Consider the following 18110-nt stretch of genomic DNA (forward strand, 5'->3'; position numbering starts at 1 on the left):
ACATCATGGTCAAATTTTAATTTTCTTTATGCACCAGTGCAACTCACAGTTTCGGACTGATTTCCTTTAAACTTTCAGCATGTGCTAAGTTCACCGAGTTGTATTACATATAGTCAATTCGGAAAATACAGGAAATATCCGCTTGGTTCTATCACTTTTGTGCTTTGAAACATCAGTACTTAACCCTCGCCCTGGCAGGGCATTTTTCATAACACGGCCAGGCAGGCGGGGGGGGGGGGGGGTCGATGCCCTCCCCCTCGCGATTGGCTCCTATGGCACCTAGAAACACCAAATTTGGTAGGGAGGTGGACCCCTGGAGTCCTCGCCCCTGTGCAAATTTGGTTGCTCTAAGTCAATATTTAGGGGGGTTTGGGGGGGGGAAATGTAAAAATTTCGCTAAAAACAGGTCAACAGTTTTTCGCTTAATAAGTTTTGATCTAATTAAGATAGAGCAAAAAGAAAAGCACCAGTGAACTAAGCACGTCAAGGCGCGTCGAATGATATACTTCTTAGCTTACTGAAGTGTACTTAAAGTGCTTTCTTAATTATTAAGTAAACTTTAATTAATTAACTAAGTTCATGTTAACCAAATTGCATCATATCGCATACCATTCGAGACAGAGACAGAGAGAGAGAGAGAGACAGAGAGAGAGAGAGAGAGAGAGAGAGAGAGAGAGAGAGAGAGAGAGAGAGAGAGAGAGAGAGAGAGAGAGAGAGAGAGAGAGAGAGAGAGAGAGAGAGACAGAGAGAGACAGAGAGAGAGAGAGAGAGAGAGAGAGAGAGAGAGAGAGAGAGAGAGAGAGAGAGAGAGAGAGAGAGAGAGAGAGAGAGAGAGAGAGAGAGACAGGGAGAGACAGAGAGACAGAGAGAGACAGAGAGAGACAGCAGAGAGAGGCAGACAGAGAGAGACAGAGAGAGAGAGAGAGAGAGAGACAGAGACAGAGAGAGAGAGAGAGAGAGAGAGAGAGAGAGAGAGAGAGAGAGAGAGAGAGAGAGAGAGAGAGAGAGAGAGAGAGAGACAGAGACAGAGAGAGAGAGAGGAGAGAGAGAGAGAGAGAGAGAGAGAGAGAGAGAGAGAGAGAGAGAGAGAGAGAGAGGAGAGAGAGAGAGAGAGAGAGAGAGAGAGAGAGAGAGAGAGAGAGAGAGAGAGGAGAGAGAGAGAGAGAGAGAGAGAGAGAGAGAGAGAGAGAGAGAGAGAGAGAGAGAGAGAGAGAGAGAGAGAGAGAGAGAGAGAGAGAGAGAGAGAGAGAGAGAGAGAGAGAGAGAGAGAGAGAGAGAGAGAGAGAGAGAGAGAGACAGAGAGAGACAGAGAGAGAGAGACAGAGATAGAGGTAAGTGGCACACCGTTAGAAACGCCCCAGCCATCTCGCGTCACAGCACGGAAAATCCGCAGTGGAATCGTATCGGAGATGACCTTGCTGTCCGTACTTCGGGTTCCTAGCGTAAAAACTGGCACCCCACAGCCCCCTGAATAGGGGGCTGTGGGCTGTGTCCGATGTCCCCATCAACACCGCACACAACATCGCGATGTCCCCCCCCCCCCGGCCAGGTGTATTGAAGTCACCCGCAAACTCCACGGTGTCCCGGCAAGCAGTGCCAAAGTCGAGCGGACCTTCTCCCAAGCCGGCCGCGTCATTGAATACCGCCGCGCCCGCCTCCATCCGCGCAAAGTGGATGACCTTCTGCTCGCGACGGACAACGCCGACCTACTTAAGTAGACCTGGTAAGAAAACTTGGCAGTGGTGCGGCAGTAAGTAGACATTGGCAGCTGACAATATCATGCATAGCCGTGAACTTAACTCAGAAGTCACTGTTGTGGGTCTTGTACTCGTGAATCGTGATATACGTGGCAGGGAAGGATAGAGCGGGACCTAAGAGCTCTTTCATTCTGTTATTTTGTTCAATGAACCAGTTTTGTCGCGGGCTTAGAACTTGAAAGTGAGTACGCTTATGGCGCGAGCCGAGAACAGTACATAAGAGAAAAAGGATGCTGATTGCTGAGTGCTAGGGCATTAGCTTTTCAGCGCTTCCGTTTGGTTGTGAATTTTTTATCGAGTTAAAAACAGCAGGAAGAATGGAGGTGCAGTGGTCTGTGATTTATTATTGGCTGAGGTGTAGTGGCAGTCCGCGACATATTTGATCCCCAACGTTTAACCAGGAACTGACTGTGATTTATGTGCAATGAATAGACGTTTATTTTTCAAAGCTTTGTGTGACGTGAATGGCCGCGCGGCGCGCACTGGACTCGTAGTATACAATTACAAACGCGAGATTAATTCAAACTTGGCTTTGACATCCAATTCTTCGCCGTCCAGCCACTTTTAAGTATTGACGCCTAAACAGAAACATCCATGAACACGAAGGCTGCATAAACGTAACTTCTTGTCACGGAACAGAATGCCAAGGAAAGTTCAAAACTGGAACGCATGGAAACACGCCATCGACCTAAGGACGCACCTTCGGTGGCTAGGCACTAGCAGCATAGACAGCACTGCGGCGAGCTCGGTGGCCCTGCGAGCTGCCCGCTCTTGGCCCCCGGCGCCGTTCAGCTCCAGGACCTGCGCTGCAGTCCGCCGAGGCCATCTGGCGACGAGTCGAGGAGGCCGGCTCTGGTGTCGACCACCTCTGGGTTCCAGCCGGCGCGCGCTGCGGCCACGCGGCCCCCGCACAGTGCCGCGCCCGGCCCGCACAGTTGGCCGCCGCTGACGGAGCTGTCGGAGGAATCTAGCCAGCCGGGCGCCGGCCTCACTCGGCGCCTACTTTTGGCACCACTGACCGTAGCGGTGTCGGTGGTGCGCCGCTTCTTTGGTCTGGCACCCTGCAGCCTGTGGCTGGGCTGTGGGACACCCTGCTCGTACGAGCGTCCAAACCGGTTGGCGTCTGCGCGCGGCTGAGGGCCGCCGTCGCCGATCACCTCGTCAATGGTGCTCACCTGACGCTCACACATGTCACAGCGCTTCTGGTTCGCCTCACTCTTTTGGAGCATATCAACGTAGGCCTCGCTTAGTGCCGGCGACTTGGTGCAGCGAAGCTTGACAGTTTTCAGGGTGGGTAGGGGAATGTTCATCTTGTCTCGAACGTGCCTAATCACCGTGTCTGAACTGATGGCACGCAGTTCCAGCATACGAAGCACATCCGCCTCGCCCCACTGGATCACTGTCCGTTTGTCGGCCGAGACGCCGCTAGAATCCTCGTAGCGACGAATAATGTGGCGGATCTGCGCCTCAGTAAACATGTCTTTGATGGCAGCTTCAAGTCGCAACAGGTAACGCAAGCGAGAGTCGCGAGCGGAGTCGGCCAATGCCTTTCTTTTCTCTGCAGCCTCTATCAAACGATCATTGTGCACCTTGTTCTGCATAGCCCATTTCAGCACCGAAGCCTGCAGGTTCAAATACTGCGTCTTCAGCTGGTGGTTCACCTCCTTTGCTTCGCGGAGGTTGGACGGCACGGCGTTGGCCGCGCGCTCGGACAGCTGGTTGTCCTTTAACAGTGTCAGGATGGGGGGCAGCTTTGGGCCGGGATCATTGCGCAGGATGAGCAGAGGCTCGTCTGTGAGCGTGCGGCCGCCGACGGTCGGCGCCTCGGCCGTCTCCGGGCGAGGGCTGTCCTCAGTGTCCTCATAGGGTGCACCGCTGCGCGCGCCGACCGCCTTGTCGCTGCCGGCGGCCGGAGCGATCTCGGCGGCCGGAGCAGCGCTCTCAGCGGCTCTGTCGCCAGCTTTGGTGACACCCATCAGGCGCAGACACTTGACTTCCAGCCGGCGCACTCGCAGCTTCAATCGCATTATCTGTTTGGCTCTCTCCAACACCAGGTCTTCGACTGGAAACAGAGCAATAGTCAGTACGATTCCCAAACTCAACCCAAACACGTCCCCCAATTAAGAAACTTTGAAAGTAAAAATGTTATTCGATCGATATATCTCACCGGATCTAATAATTTCTCAACATTATCTGGGATTTTATCCGGGATCATATCCGAATGTTTTGAAGGGACCGATTGAAAGAACCAAGCAGCGGCGGTAAGCAGAGTTATTTCTATATTCCTGACCTCTAACGTTCCATTTCTAGTGAATTTCAGGCTGGCAGGGTTCATTCAGAAGCCAAAAATTGGCGCGTCCATAAAGGCCGTACGTGGTCCCTCACCCTAACCTTACTTCAACCGGCCTCGGCTGCTCAAAACCCTGAAAAATCGGAACTTGATCAAGAGTTTGATACCCAATGCTGTCATAACTGAGATGCAGAAATCGGAACGGACAACCACCATCATACTTGCTACAGAAATCTTGCTACAAAGTTCAACTGAAAGGGCTCAATGGTGCACAATTAGAAGCCGTAGCAATGCACTCGTCACTAAACCAGCCGGCAGCCTGAGATTATCCGCCAGGTAGCTGCTGCGTTTCCCTACTTGCTGAATCATGTTTGCAATTTTCCATTTCCAGACACTTTTTACGGCAAATAAATTGTTGGGTTATTTGGAAGGTGAATGACAATTTTATTTCTATAAGTCAATACATTTGTATTTCCGATTGCCCTAAAACTTTTTTAATCGTTTGCGGTAGGTTTTTATTGTTCGCAATAAAGTTGCGCACCTGTGAATCCTTCAATTAACCCTCGCCCCGTTGGGGGGGGGGGCATTTTTAGCCCCCCCTGTGGTTTTTCCTGAATAGCAAGAAAACGGCGGCGCGCAGCGCCGCCAAATTTTCAGTACCTTTCCGGGCATCAATTTGACATCTTCACACCAAATTTCAAGTCTTAGGTCACCTTAGGTCAGGAGTTATTGAGGTCAAACTGAGGTCATGTTCGAGCAAAAATGAGCAAAAAACATGCAATCTTGAAACGCTCACCAAATCTACAGTTATCAAGCAATTTCAAAGTTCTTTATATGGTCTAGTAGACAAAAAACGGCGCTACAAAACTGCTATCTCGGATTTTCAAAATTTTGGGTTTTTGACCCCCAAAAATTCAAAAATTGATTTTTTTAGAAAAACTAAAAAAATCCAAAATGTTTCCGAATTTAAAAAAAAACGGAATATATGTGATAGTCCCTGCGCTCTTCTATATGCATACCAAATTTCAGATCTATATCTCGTTTTTTGGCCAAGTTATAGCGAAAAAACTGTTCAAAAATGATGACGTCAAATTTTTGAACTCAATTTTTAGCGATTCTAGACCACGTACGGCAAAACAAAGACCACCATTGAACTCCCCGTGACAAGCTGCATCGATTCGATAACCATCTTATGCAAAAATATTAACTTTGAAATTTGACCTAATTTGACCTGACCTTGACCTGACCTTGACCAAAACGTGACCTAAGCTGGCCCCAAAGGCTGCCTGACCCACATAATCGCATTCGTCATGTAAAATGGACCATAAAACATGCATCACACGACACTTTCATATTGTGACCCCCCGTGACCTGACCTCTGTGACCTGACCTGGTATCAGTGACCTCAAATAGCAAAATATGTGTTTGAAGAACATTTCCCCATTGATGCTTTTCAATGAAATGCATTTTACTCGATTTTACAACGCATTTCTTGAAATGCCTGTAAACGGTGAAAATTGGACCTTTGACCTGACCTGTGACGTCATCGGTTTGACCTAGGTCAATAAAATTGGGTCACAAGGTAGTTCCCTGATAGGGCTATCAAACGCCGTTTGCCGCTTGTCGCTACATTGCGTGGTTCTCGAGATCTTAGGGGGGGGGGGGGCCAAAATGGCCCCCAACGGGGCGCGTTGCTCGGCAGAGCCCAACGGGGCGCGGGTTAATGCGTTCCCGGCTTCCCGGCGCCAGTTCCGCCCGTTGCGCCGTGTGCCGTGTCGCGTTCGGTCGGGGGTGCGTGCGTCTGTGAAGTGAGAGTGTTTATCACTGGGCAAACCTGTATCGTTTCCATTTGTGCAGTGTCTAATTATGAAGAATTGCTTGCCGATATATGACCTGCAGTGATCGACGTTCTGATTCAATAACTTGCCATAAGCCATTATTCTCAACTAAATCGCGCAGAGACGTTTGCAAAGTTGTCGAGGGGGGGGGGGAACAAGAGCGATTTTAAATGAATTGCTCTCCATGCCGTGCAATAGGACTTAGGTTTAATTTTTGAAAAGTTGTGGAGCCGCCCCCGGTGTCCGGCCTGACCAACTCTCTCAAGAACCGACAGCTAACGGAACACTGAAGTTTCACTATGACGATTTCCGCCAAAGTTATGAAGAAAAGGCAAGTGCAAGAAGTACAAAACTTCTCTTGGTAATCAAAACTTAGGTTTGGCAAATTCCAAACCCTAAGTCACTACAACTGTGGATAGAAATAAGCTGGTTATTGACGGCCAAGCTCTGGCTAATCTGAGGTTCAGACCTATCATCAAGTTCATGAGGCAGCTGCGGTTGGGCGGCTCACGGGCTCCACTGCATAGGCTCAGACAGGTACTCTACAAAATGTCTTCTGTGTTCTTAGGTTCAGATCTATCGATATGTGCATGCTTCTGATTCGATTGATAACTGTAAACGGGCGCTGGAAGTGAAAAATTCGCTTGATATACGAAAGGTGCATTGCAAGAAAGCACATTATTTCAGAAATACACTTTCATTTTATCTTGAGCGTTTTTGGAATGGGCCGGATGAATTCGTCATCAAACCGGTAAGGGATTTCGTTTGAAGACCACCGATATTTAATAATATGTATGATGGTCTTCAAACGAATTCGCTGGCAAATTCGATGACTGGATTGGGCGGCGTAAGATCTGCTGGTCATCTGACTATGGGTTGATTAGGGCCTAGTTGGGCCTCTAATTAACCCATATTAATTAGGGCCCTAATTATGGCCTAATTAGGGCTTGTAAGGTTACCAGCGCCAGGTATGAGCTAGTTTTTGAACCAACAATGGGTTCGTCGTGGGGTTCAAATGTATAGCAATACGTTAGTTTTGACCTAGTTTGAGCTTCATTCGTTAAGTAGGAACAAGACTATGCTTCTTTTGAACATCGTCACTAAACAAGCCGCCCTCGTTTTAACCTTGTGTTTCGTTATTATTGTTACTAGGTACTTTGTTATCATACACAGCATTAACGAGGACCTGCTTCCAAAACAAGGCAGACACGCTCCAGCTATTTTTGGGATGTGGTAAAAACTAACCGACACCTGGTAACTGTCATCTGACAAACACAAAACAAGCCAGGGGCTCGCAGCGTGTGTCAAAAGTAGGATGCAAAACTAGTCTGTACCCCCGACATTTAGCGTTGAGAATCATTTGACGAGGGGCTAGTCAATATTTTTTTACAGTGTATGTTAACATAAGAGAAGCAAAGTGGTCACAACTGCAAACAGTTAGTGACTGCCTTCCTACACCCCTGGAACGCCCACAGATACACACTCATACAGGGTAATGTTAGTGGGATGAAGGTGATAGAGGGGGAGCAGTCATACAAATAAAGTGGATGGTTGAAGGTGATCTTTCTGGTCAAATTCAAGCTGGATCAGTTACTGAGCCTCTGCAGGGCCGTCCAACTAAGCAAGGCTTGTTGTCGGACAGCCCACAGGTCCGCACATATCTTCGCGAAAATTTGAACACATTTTTATACAAGGCACAAGCCCTCAAAAAGACCAAAACTCACTGAAGAACAGAAGAAACGGCGTTTGAATTTTGCAAAGGAGCACAAAACATGGACAGAAGAAGACTGGAAACGGGTATTGTGGTCAGACGAATCATGTTTTGAATTATTTAACCCGCCAAACAGGCAGAACGACCGCGTATGGGCTGCCGATGCGTCTGATGTCCCACCAGTCCCAACGGTCAAGCATCCACCGAAAGTGCACGTCTGGGGGATGATGAGCTCCTGTGCGGTGTCGGAGCTTCACGTAGTGCCCCAAAAGGTCACTATAAACGGCGACTATTACCGGCAGAACCTCCTGGAAGAAGAGTGCCTGCGTGCCGTCCACCGAACCGGCAAAACTGGCACGATACTCCAGCGCGCTCTCGTGCCAGATGCAGAAAAGGCCATCTTCATGCAAGATGGGGCACCTCCGCACACGGCCAAACGGACGCAAGACTGGTGTCGGGACAACCTGCCGTCCTTCTGGGCGAAGGATGTTTGGCCTGGCAACAGCCCAGACCTCAATCCCATTGAGAACCTCTGGGGCATTCTCAAGGAGAAGGTCAGCGAGTTTCCAGGGACCACCACTGCCGATCAGCTCGCCAGACAGCTTCGGAAGGCATGGGCTGCGATCTCTCCCGATGTGATCCACAACCTGAGGCCTGTTTCACTAAAAACTTGCGATTACAAGTGTTTGAACTTTACAATTCATAAGTATTTTTGCAAACTATGTAAAATCGGGTTTCACTAAACTTCATCACCAGCGGCACCTCCGATAAAAAGAGTTGGTAAATAAACTTGTAAACAATAAAATTGTTTTTAATCAAGAACTTTAACAAGTTACAGATATTGCTTCTTTTTATCAAACTATGTCTAGTTTTCATGTCAGAAATTGCAGGAATAAATTAAAAATAATGATGCTGTTTCTGAGTGGTATAAATGATAGTTCACAATATCTTATTATTGAAAGAAAATAACACGTAAAACATTTGACAGCAGAAGACTGTTGAATGCAATTATGGCGCGCGAATGACAAAACATGACGATATTTATTTATTGCTCGTAGATGGTTCGTAGGGAATGTGCTAAGTGAAAAAGAGCATATAATGACTCAGCGTATCATATTTGTTTTAAATAATTGATTGCTTTGCATCATTGCACAAAAAGTATCAAAATTCCGAACGTCAGGACCACTGGAATTTCAGGTTTGTAATTACGATGTTTTCTTTCAAGTTTCTGGTCTTCGTGAAACAGAAAGTTTGCGATTCCCGTGTTTTCTAGCAAACTTTTTCTTGTAAAAAAGTTTGCAAATTTTAAACTCAAAATTCATGCCCGAAGGTTTCGTGAAATCCAAATTTCAAATGTTGGTAATTATTTCTTTTAAACTCAAGTTTTTTCTTTGTAATTACACACTTTATTTGTTAGTGAAACAGGCCTCTGGTGTCAAGCATGCCGGAACGCATGCGCCAGTGCATCGCTAACAAAGGAGGATGTGTCAACAAATAAAAGTTTTATGTCACACACGTCTTTTTTCCTTCTTAAAAGACGAAAAATGTATGTTCGCGTAATTACTTTCCACCCTGTAAATGCGGGTGAGTGAAGATTTGGATATGTATGAAGTGTGATCGTGGAAATGTCAAATGCTTCCTTATGGCCAATTTTGTACTGCTAAATTTGTAATGCGCTTTACTAGACTTTAAGAACAATCAGTGCGAATGAAGATATGTATATGTTGCAGGCACTTTAGAAAATCAGTATAGGTACGTGTTCAGCCTGTAGCTGATCGATTTGAAGCTCTGTGATGACGACAATGCTGAGTAACGACCAGGTTGAGTTGCAGACTCGGCTGTAGCATAAAGCATTGTTTAGTTAATGCTGTAAAAACTCCCAAGTACATCAACGCCGCGTCATTTTAAATCTAGCAGCGCCGCTGACGTGGGGGTTGGAAATGTCGCGGGCCTGCACTTCTCAAAATAGAGAGAGGTAGGTATGGACCTCCCACTGGACTCCTCTGGTCATAATGCTGGACTCCTCGGTCCACCTACACGCTACCAAAACGTATATAATTAGGTACTCGTATCTACGACACGCTGCTCAGTCATTTTGTAAAATGGCTAGGTATTTTGTAAAATGCCTAGGCATTTTGCAAAATGACTGGAGAGTCAGTCATTTTGTAAAATGCCTAGGCTTTTTGCAAAAAGCCTGGAAAATCAGGCATTTTGCAAAATGCCTAGGCATTTTACAAAATGACTGATTTTCTAAAGTGCCTGCAACATATATATGTGTATATTGTATAATTTATATTATCTGGCTATGGTTTGACCTTGATGGTCATGGATACGTTGAACTCTAACCTTGAACTCGACCTTCTTGTCTGGCATTTGAACCTAGTACTTTGACCTTTGACTTTGGAGCGTTGACCTTTGAACTGGATGTGTCAAGTGATGTGTTTTCATGCATATTCTGTGATATTTTGAAGTAGTTAAAAAGGTTGTACCACTATATTAGGAGCGCGAGATAAACCGCGCTAATTTTAAATTTGAAAACCGCGGGAATAAGTCTGCTGCATCATTTATTGTATTCTCGTACACTTGTGTACACTGTCTTATTCTGAAGTTGGTCGAAATATCAATACAGTAATATTTGGCTATTCAAATAATTTAAATGTCGAGGAGAGGTCAATTTTTTTCATATATTTTCTCTCTTTAAAATTGGGTCTAGCTTCCAAATTGAGTTCTTGAACGCGATCGTGGTATTTCAATGTTTTGCATCAAATTCGGACGAACATAACGTCACTCCGACGTCATTTCCGGCCGACCTATGGTAGCTAAGACGTTTTTATTTGGACACACGGTGTTTCATCGATGCAACTGAAGGTAATGAAGATTTTGTGTTGGTACATCTAGTGGTTTAGAAGATATTGCAGAAAAACGAGAGGGGGCTCTGTGTACCTTCCCAGTCATGCGCGGGTTAAGAATAAAAAATTATAGAATAACCTTAGGTGATATTCAAGTGGTCCCGATAGACGTCTGGTAGTATTTCATCACTTTTATAAACCAACAACATTAGATAAATTTTCTTTTAATACAAAGTGGATAAATCTCGTATGTAGAAAATAAAAAAATGTAAAAAATATGGTATGACGTCCATTGGTGATGACCTTTGACCTATGAAGTCAAGCATTTTTTAATACACTGATGTGCTGCACACCAACAGGGAATTACGCATACCAAGTTTTAGCCCAATCGGGCTAACAAGCAGCACGAAATTAGCCGGGATTCGTCAAACAGCCTCAGGGCAAATTTCGTATACAGCTTTATATAAGGATTTATCTTTTAACAATAATTTCTCCAAAATATTTTTGCGCCACTTATTGTCGATACTATGATACATCCTCTGCTAAATTTTCGTCAGCGTCCCAGGTACAGAACATGGTCAAACTTAAAAATACTCAGTTTGACCTAGTCAGGTCAAAGGTCATTGAAAGGTCATCAACAAATACAAAATTATTAATAAAACCTGGACCAATTGCCTCTCTAATGGGGCTTATCGCAGCTTCCCCGCACTCTTAATTACAGAGCAATGGGCTTTTCAAACCTGCAATGTCGGCAAAAATCGTTGACCCTTCATGACCTATAACTTTGACCCTAGAGGTCACCCAGGTCTAAAACTTGAAGGATGCATTTGTTTTCACAGGTGCTAAGAGCCTACCAAATTTCATCAAAATCGAAGGGGGTCGGGTACATTCGTGATCGAGTTGACGTGGAATGACCCAAAAGTTATCACAATTCACAATGGTCACGTGGATGTCAGGAAACGTCACAGGTGCTTCAGATTGGTGACTGGGGCTTTACTTTCAAACATCGGGTCTATGTACCTGTTTCTTATAGGTATCTTGGACAGAGCCGGGGCCCTCGCTTAGCAGAGCTTGTTGCGTAGACCCCGACCCCTATCGTCCGATCACGCAATTCCGGGTAACGGGAGAATTTAGATGCCAAAGCTTAACGTGCCCTTCAAAGCCGGACACGGCCTGTCCCACTCAACTGACTTCAACTGGCTGCGGCTGCTCCCACCAACCGCAGACCATCACCGTCAGGAGTCTCAAATATCGAGCGCCGGAGCGACTCGAACCCGGGGCTCTCACTACCGGCAGTCCGGTGTTCTACCAACTGAGCTACGGGACAGGCAAATGGTAAATGATGCATGCGTTGAAGGGTTTGTGTGTTCATATTGATGTGTTTTCCATAATTTCTCTGAAAAAAAAAACACTTAAAAACAGGGGACTTTTGACGATTTTTTGCCATTTGACTTTTGCCTCTTTACTTTTTTGCCATTTGACTTTTATCTATTTAACTTTTTGTTGGTTTGACTTTTTACTTTTGGCTTTTTACATTTTGACTTTAAACCATTTTGATTTTTTACATCTTGACTTTTATCTGGTTTGACTTTCCGCATTGGATTTTTTGCTTTAGTCTTTTATCCGCTTAGACTTTTTCACGTTTGACTTTTCTCCTTTTTGACTTTTTACTCTTTCGACTTGTTCCTTTTGACTTTTTGACGTTTTGACTTCTATACATTTTGACTTCCTTCCATTTGACTTTTATCCATTTCGACTTTTTGCATTTGACTTTTTGTCTTTTGACTTTTGGCATTTGACTTTTTGTTTGGTTACCGGACATGTATTCAGAAAACATACTTGAAGCCAAGGGACTGTTGAAAAAACTTTAGTCAGCTAAAAATATCAGCTCACTGTTGCTTTTACTTTTTAACCTCCTAAACCCTACCGCTCCGCGCCTCGTGCCGCATTCATTTGTGCGCTTGAAGCGATCCGCCATCTTTAAATTAACAGACTATAAAAATGAAAATACGGCAAAATGTGTGAACCTGAGGAAACGTTATGACGAAAAATAGCATGTCAAAAACATTGGATTTTGATTTTCACCCAGCTATACCTCATTATTTTCCTAACAACCTATTTTCCTTATCATTTTCATAAAGACCACCGTCATGTTCAGAAAAGAAAGAAACACAACAATAGGGGTCAAGCCCTCTAATCCGACAACTTCGATCGAATTCGACCCACCCTCATGAACAGGCTTAGCCATCTTACGTGCCAGCTGGCGGCCGGTCGGGGGTGTCGCAATCGAGCCGGTCTTGAGCGGCACTAGTTTCACCATCCTCCTGGCTGTGCGGCGGTAAGTCGGCAGCGCGATCCTCGGAGACCGTGGGCGTCTGGGCGTGGCGACCCGGCCAGGGGCCAGGGGCGGTGCGGCGGCGCCCCGGTCCGCCGAGTCCGTGTGCGGGTCGGCGGCGCCGGACGGTGCCGCTGCCGCTGTAGGCTCGGTGCCGCTGCTGGTGCCGCTGCCGCCGCACGGTGCCGCTGCCGCTGCCGCCGCTCCGGCCTCTTCACAGGCCATGCCCGACTCCGACTGCCGGCTGAAAAACACGGGCCATACCTCTCAGTCCTACGCTGGCCTCTCAAGCCGTCGGTAGAAGAAGCTCAACCTATGTTTAGGCAGGATGGTGTTTTGCGGTGTATGTTACGTGGTAAGTGTCATCCTGGAGCCTGGCTCCCCCCCCCCCCCAGTCGAAATAGCATAGCCGTGGCCCTCCAATAGTGCTCAAAGATATATATATATATATATATATATATATATATATATATATATATATATATATATATATATATATATATATATATATATATATATATATATATATATATATATATATATATATATATATATATATATATATATATATATATATATATATATATATATATATATATATATATATATATATATATCAGTGTACTTCGGAAGCAGATTGTTTTCAATACAAATGTTGTTAAATGCTACAGCGTTTTCAGCGTTCGTGATTTTTCGAGATGTTCATTCGATGTTTCGTATGAGAGCTCGAGTCGATGTTTCATGTCCGGCGAGTACTTCTCCAAAGCTCATGATTGTAAGTAAATATATCCACAGTTTAAGCATCTCTTCTATTATTGTCGACGTTTCGTCACCCTTATGACATTTTCAAGACATTCATACATGACATACAATTGCAAACATATACAGTATTCATTCAAGTAATGCCAGTCATGGCTGCCACAAGATTAAACAATATTATTATCACAATTATTAGGTTTCTGATGACACGGGATGGAAAGGAAGTTCACAGGGTTCAATGTCAAATTTGATTTTTCTTGTTTAAAAACATGCGCATAACAAACGGTACCTTCTCCTACGAATGTGTTACATACAGTTGTGAATAAACAATAAAGATGAACAATGAGCATACATGTACACAACAAGCAGGGTTCTTATTAAGGCTACCTGGTGCTCTGGTCTCTGGGGAGCCTAACTTAGGTCCTCCTTGGACCTAACGGCGTCCCCTCGAACAGCATGAGAGTGCCTCTAGCATTGACCTGTCGATTTATGGTGGGGTCACTGTCGCGAATGTGTATGGCCTCAAGTACATGTAGTTCTCTGACATTGTTGGATCTGTCGATGATGGTGGTGTTCTCAAGCATGAGTTGTCGAGTGAGCCGTTGGTCGTGGTATGTTTGTGTGTGTGTCTTTGGGCCGCCGCTTTGAAGGTGCATGGTGATGCGTCTGCTAAGAGATGTAGTGGTATGTCCGATGTATTTACAGTTTTGGCGGAGTGCACAGTCTCCGAGAGGACATTTGTAACTGTAAATGACGTTGGACTGTTTTAGCATAGTTTTGTCGCGTGTGGGATTGTTACTCATGATGAGAGAGCGGGACGTGGGATTCCGGTAAAACACTACGAGTTTTAGCCGGTCACCTGGGGACACTGGTTTGCAGTGTCTCCTGACTATGTCTCGGAGGGCTTTTTCGTCGGCTTTGTACGCCGGGGACATGCTATTTTGGTAAAACAGCTTGTGTGTTGTGACACCTTCCGCGTGCTCAGTTTTGTTTTCACCACTACTGTTGCTGTGAATGTGGTTGTGGATAGCTTCGTTGATGCATTTGTCCACAGTCTGTATCGGGTAGTTGTTATTGGCCAGCATTTGCTTCACTCTCTGTAGCTCTGTGTGGAGGAGCGGCCACGATGAGCAGTGCGTTATCGCCCTGTGGACATATGCATGAACGACGCTCTCTTTGTACCTATCTGGGCACATACTTGACCCATTCAGGCATTTTCCCTTGTCCGTGGGCTTTCGGAACACAGTTGTCTTGAAGGGGCCGTTACTTCCATCGAGGGATACATCAAGGAAGTTGATATGATCGCTCACACTTAGCTCTGTGGTAAAGTTGAGGCCTGATACTTGCTCCAGTTGTAATTTGAGTTCGTTCAGTTGATCTAGTCCGTTTACATCTACCAAAATATCGTCAATGTAACGACAATATAGATCGGGTTTTGCCACTAACCCTTCATCAAGCACCTTCTGTTCTACATGAGCCATAAAGGACTGGGCGAACAAAACCCCGAGTGGCGAGCCCATGGCAATCCCGTCTATCTGATAGTAAAGTTTACCATCAGGGGCTCGAAAAGGGGACTTTTTCGTGCAGAGACGTAGCATGGCACGCATCACATGTTCAGAGAGCTCGGGCGGGGCAGCTCCCTCGCTACGGTAGGAGAAGTCCATTAGGATGTCGATCGTCCGCTCTACTGGGACATTCGTGAATAGGCTACATACGTCTAGCGACGCCAGCAAACCGCGTTTTTCCTTTTCCCTGAGCAGATCAATGAAGTCACTGGATGATTTCAAAGAATAAGTTTGAGGTACGTAGGGGGAAAGTAGCTTATTTAGGTTCTTTGCGAGCTGGTAGGTGGGTAGTGGTATCTGCGAGATGATAGGACGCAGGGGATTGTTGTTTTTGTGTGTTTTAGGGTTACCATAAAAGTACCCCGGATTGTACTCACCAGTGATCGGGGACATCTTTTGCCCCACCTTGATGTGTTTGTTAGCGGAGGCAATTAAGTCATTGGCACTCTTTTTTAGTTGTTCGGTCGGGTTGCGCGTAATTGGTGTGAACTTTGAACTATCGCTCAAAATGCTAGTCACTTTCTCATCATAATCACTCCTGTTCATAATGACGTATACCGCGGATTTGTCAGCCTTACGAATCACGATCGAGTCGTTCTCTCTGAGTTCTCGGGCTGCCTTTTTCAAGCGCGGCGGAAGAGACTTGGCTCCACCCCCGGTTCGGTTCTTGGTGCTCTCACCGATCAGAAGGTCTTGAAAATCTGGGTGAATATCGATCTTGTTCTGAGTTTTTAGCTTCACTGCGTCTTGATACAGCATCTCTAATGCAGCCTTTTTCTTCTCTTGGGAAAAGTGTGGTGCGTACTGAAAGTTTACGCCTAGGTTTAGAAGTTCCTCTTGGCTTTCAGTTAGAGTTATGTCTGACAGGTTAATATAGCCATCGTTTTTCTCTGGAATAGGTACCCATCCTCCGTAAAGGTTACTGAGCTTTTTTTGGATCCTGTTTGTAGAAACGCGTTTGTGCTGTTGAAGCTCACGCGCTAGAGCAGCCATGGTGGAGTCTCGCAGCTCCCTCGTCATTTGTTTTTCGTCCAGCTCCAACTCTTGTTCTCGGAGTTTCTTCTTCAACAGCTGGAGCGCCTTCTCCTTCTGTTGAGTCTCATTTTCCACCAGATTTCTTCTGAATTCTAGTGTGATCCTGTTACGCCGCACTGCCTCATTGCTTAAGCGTATATCAGTGTACTTCGGAAGCAGATTGTTTTCAATACAAATGTTGTTAAATGCTACAGCGTTTTCAGCGTTCGTGATTTTTCGAGATGTTCGTTCGATGTTTCGTATGAGAGCTCGAGTCGATGTTTCATGTCCGGCGAGTACTTCTCCAAAGCTCATGATTGTAAGTAAATATATCCACAGTTTAAGCATCTCTTCTATTATTGTCGACGTTTCGTCACCCTTATGACATTTTCAAGACATTCATACATGACATACAATTGCAAACATATACAGTATTCATTCAAGTAATGCCAGTCATGGCTGCCACAAGATTAAACAATATTATTATCACAATCCTAATAATTGTGATAATAATATTGTTTAATCTTGTGGCAGCCATGACTGGCATTACTTGAATGAATACTGTATATGTTTGCAATTGTATGTCAAGTATGAATGTCTTGAAAATGTCATAAGGGTGACGAAACGTCGACAATAATAGTACAATAACGTGACTTTGGAGGGCGATATGAGTTTTGAACGGCCCGACACCATTATCAGAAGCCCGACATGATGCTGAGCGGCCCGAGCGTAGCGAGGGACGCTAAGTATCATGAAGGGCTTCTGATAATGGTGAAGGGCCGTTCAAAACTCATATCGCCCGACAAAAGTCACGTTATTTGTATTATTGTCACTTATCTAGTTCATAATTAACCATTTTCTCAATAGCTTGCTGTAGTCAAATCTTCTGGAGGTCGGTCAGCAAGTTCGTAGTGCGCGAGAATGTAAAATACTGGTTATTGTTAAGCACGTGACTTTTCGGGAATTTAGGGCGGGCACTCACGACTAGAGTTGGACTAGAGTATATAAGGGACGCCATTTAATTGCGTCCCAGAAAAGCTATTTCTGGCACCTAAAAGCTGACTCGCCCCAAAATTGGTCCTCAGCACCTATTTGGTGGATACCAGCACCAATCATGGAAAATGACCTTAATTAGCTGTTTCTGGCACCTATTCATCGGTACGCCTTACTCTTTTTTTTCTGAATCTGGCACCTAAATGCTGAGCGTAGCACCAATCTAGTAGAAAAATGAACTACTGGCTGGTAGAATCATGTTGTTCTGGTATAATGACCCCTGGAGACTAGCCTAAAGGTTGCCAGTGCAGCTACACTCTAAGACAGCCCCGTAGTGATCTCAGCATTGTATATGACGTTTAAGTAAGCAAATAATATTGATTTGTTTGAAAAAAACAATGTCATTTAAATACTTTAAATTATTTATTTGCAATGCTCAAAGGGAAACATTTTTGTGAGTAATTGTCTCGATTTTGACCATTACAACGGGTATTGTATTTTTTGACGTCATCAAATAGCTCCAAAAAAGAAATGTAATGTTTTCATTCCGTTCAAGGCCGCTGAAGAAACGCGGGATCTTGCGTGGGACATTGTCCGTTGTTTACCGCGCAGAGTTGTGCCGTGGTTGTGCCTTTTTCATCCGTTTCCTACTTATGTGTGCATGAAGCTTTGATTTTGTTTTTGGTTATTGTGTGGCCGGTCAGTCAAACGCCCCTGTAGAAACCGGATGCTGCGTTTGATCGAGATGGAGTCAGACGATGATTGCAGAAAGCTAATAATATTGAAAAGAGGGCCGGTTGCGTGGCATGTCTGTTCAGAGTTGACATTTTGCTTTACTCCAGTTTATGACCTGAGAGCCTGGCTGGAAGTGACGGATCCAAACTTTTCACGTTAAAATGGCTGAGGGTGCAATAATCTCTACATAGCGGGCTGGTATAGGAGCGTCTTGCTATGCTGTACCATAGCTGGCTAGTGATTCTCTTTTGGCTAGAAATGGCA

At 45.3% G+C, this 18110-nt stretch overlaps 1 protein-coding gene across 1 annotated transcript in view; it reads right to left on the reverse strand.

Moving 5' to 3' along the window:
* Positions 1-2171: 2171 nt before the first annotated feature.
* Positions 2172-18110, reverse strand: part of LOC122391162 — a 115104-nt gene continuing 99165 nt past the window's right edge. Inside the window, exons 4-5 of the mRNA XM_043384841.1 lie at positions 12699-13024; positions 2172-3819 (exon numbers count right to left, since the gene is read on the reverse strand). Of these exons, the coding sequence (XP_043240776.1) occupies positions 2546-3819; positions 12699-13024 (1600 nt within the window). The 3' untranslated portion in view covers positions 2172-2545. The remainder of the gene's footprint in view (positions 3820-12698; positions 13025-18110) is intronic.

Source organism: Amphibalanus amphitrite, unplaced genomic scaffold, assembly GCF_019059575.1.
Source record: "Amphibalanus amphitrite isolate SeventyFive unplaced genomic scaffold, NRLGWU_Aamphi_draft 000424F_arrow, whole genome shotgun sequence".
In the NCBI taxonomy this organism is placed as follows: Eukaryota; Metazoa; Arthropoda; class Thecostraca; order Balanomorpha; family Balanidae; genus Amphibalanus; species Amphibalanus amphitrite.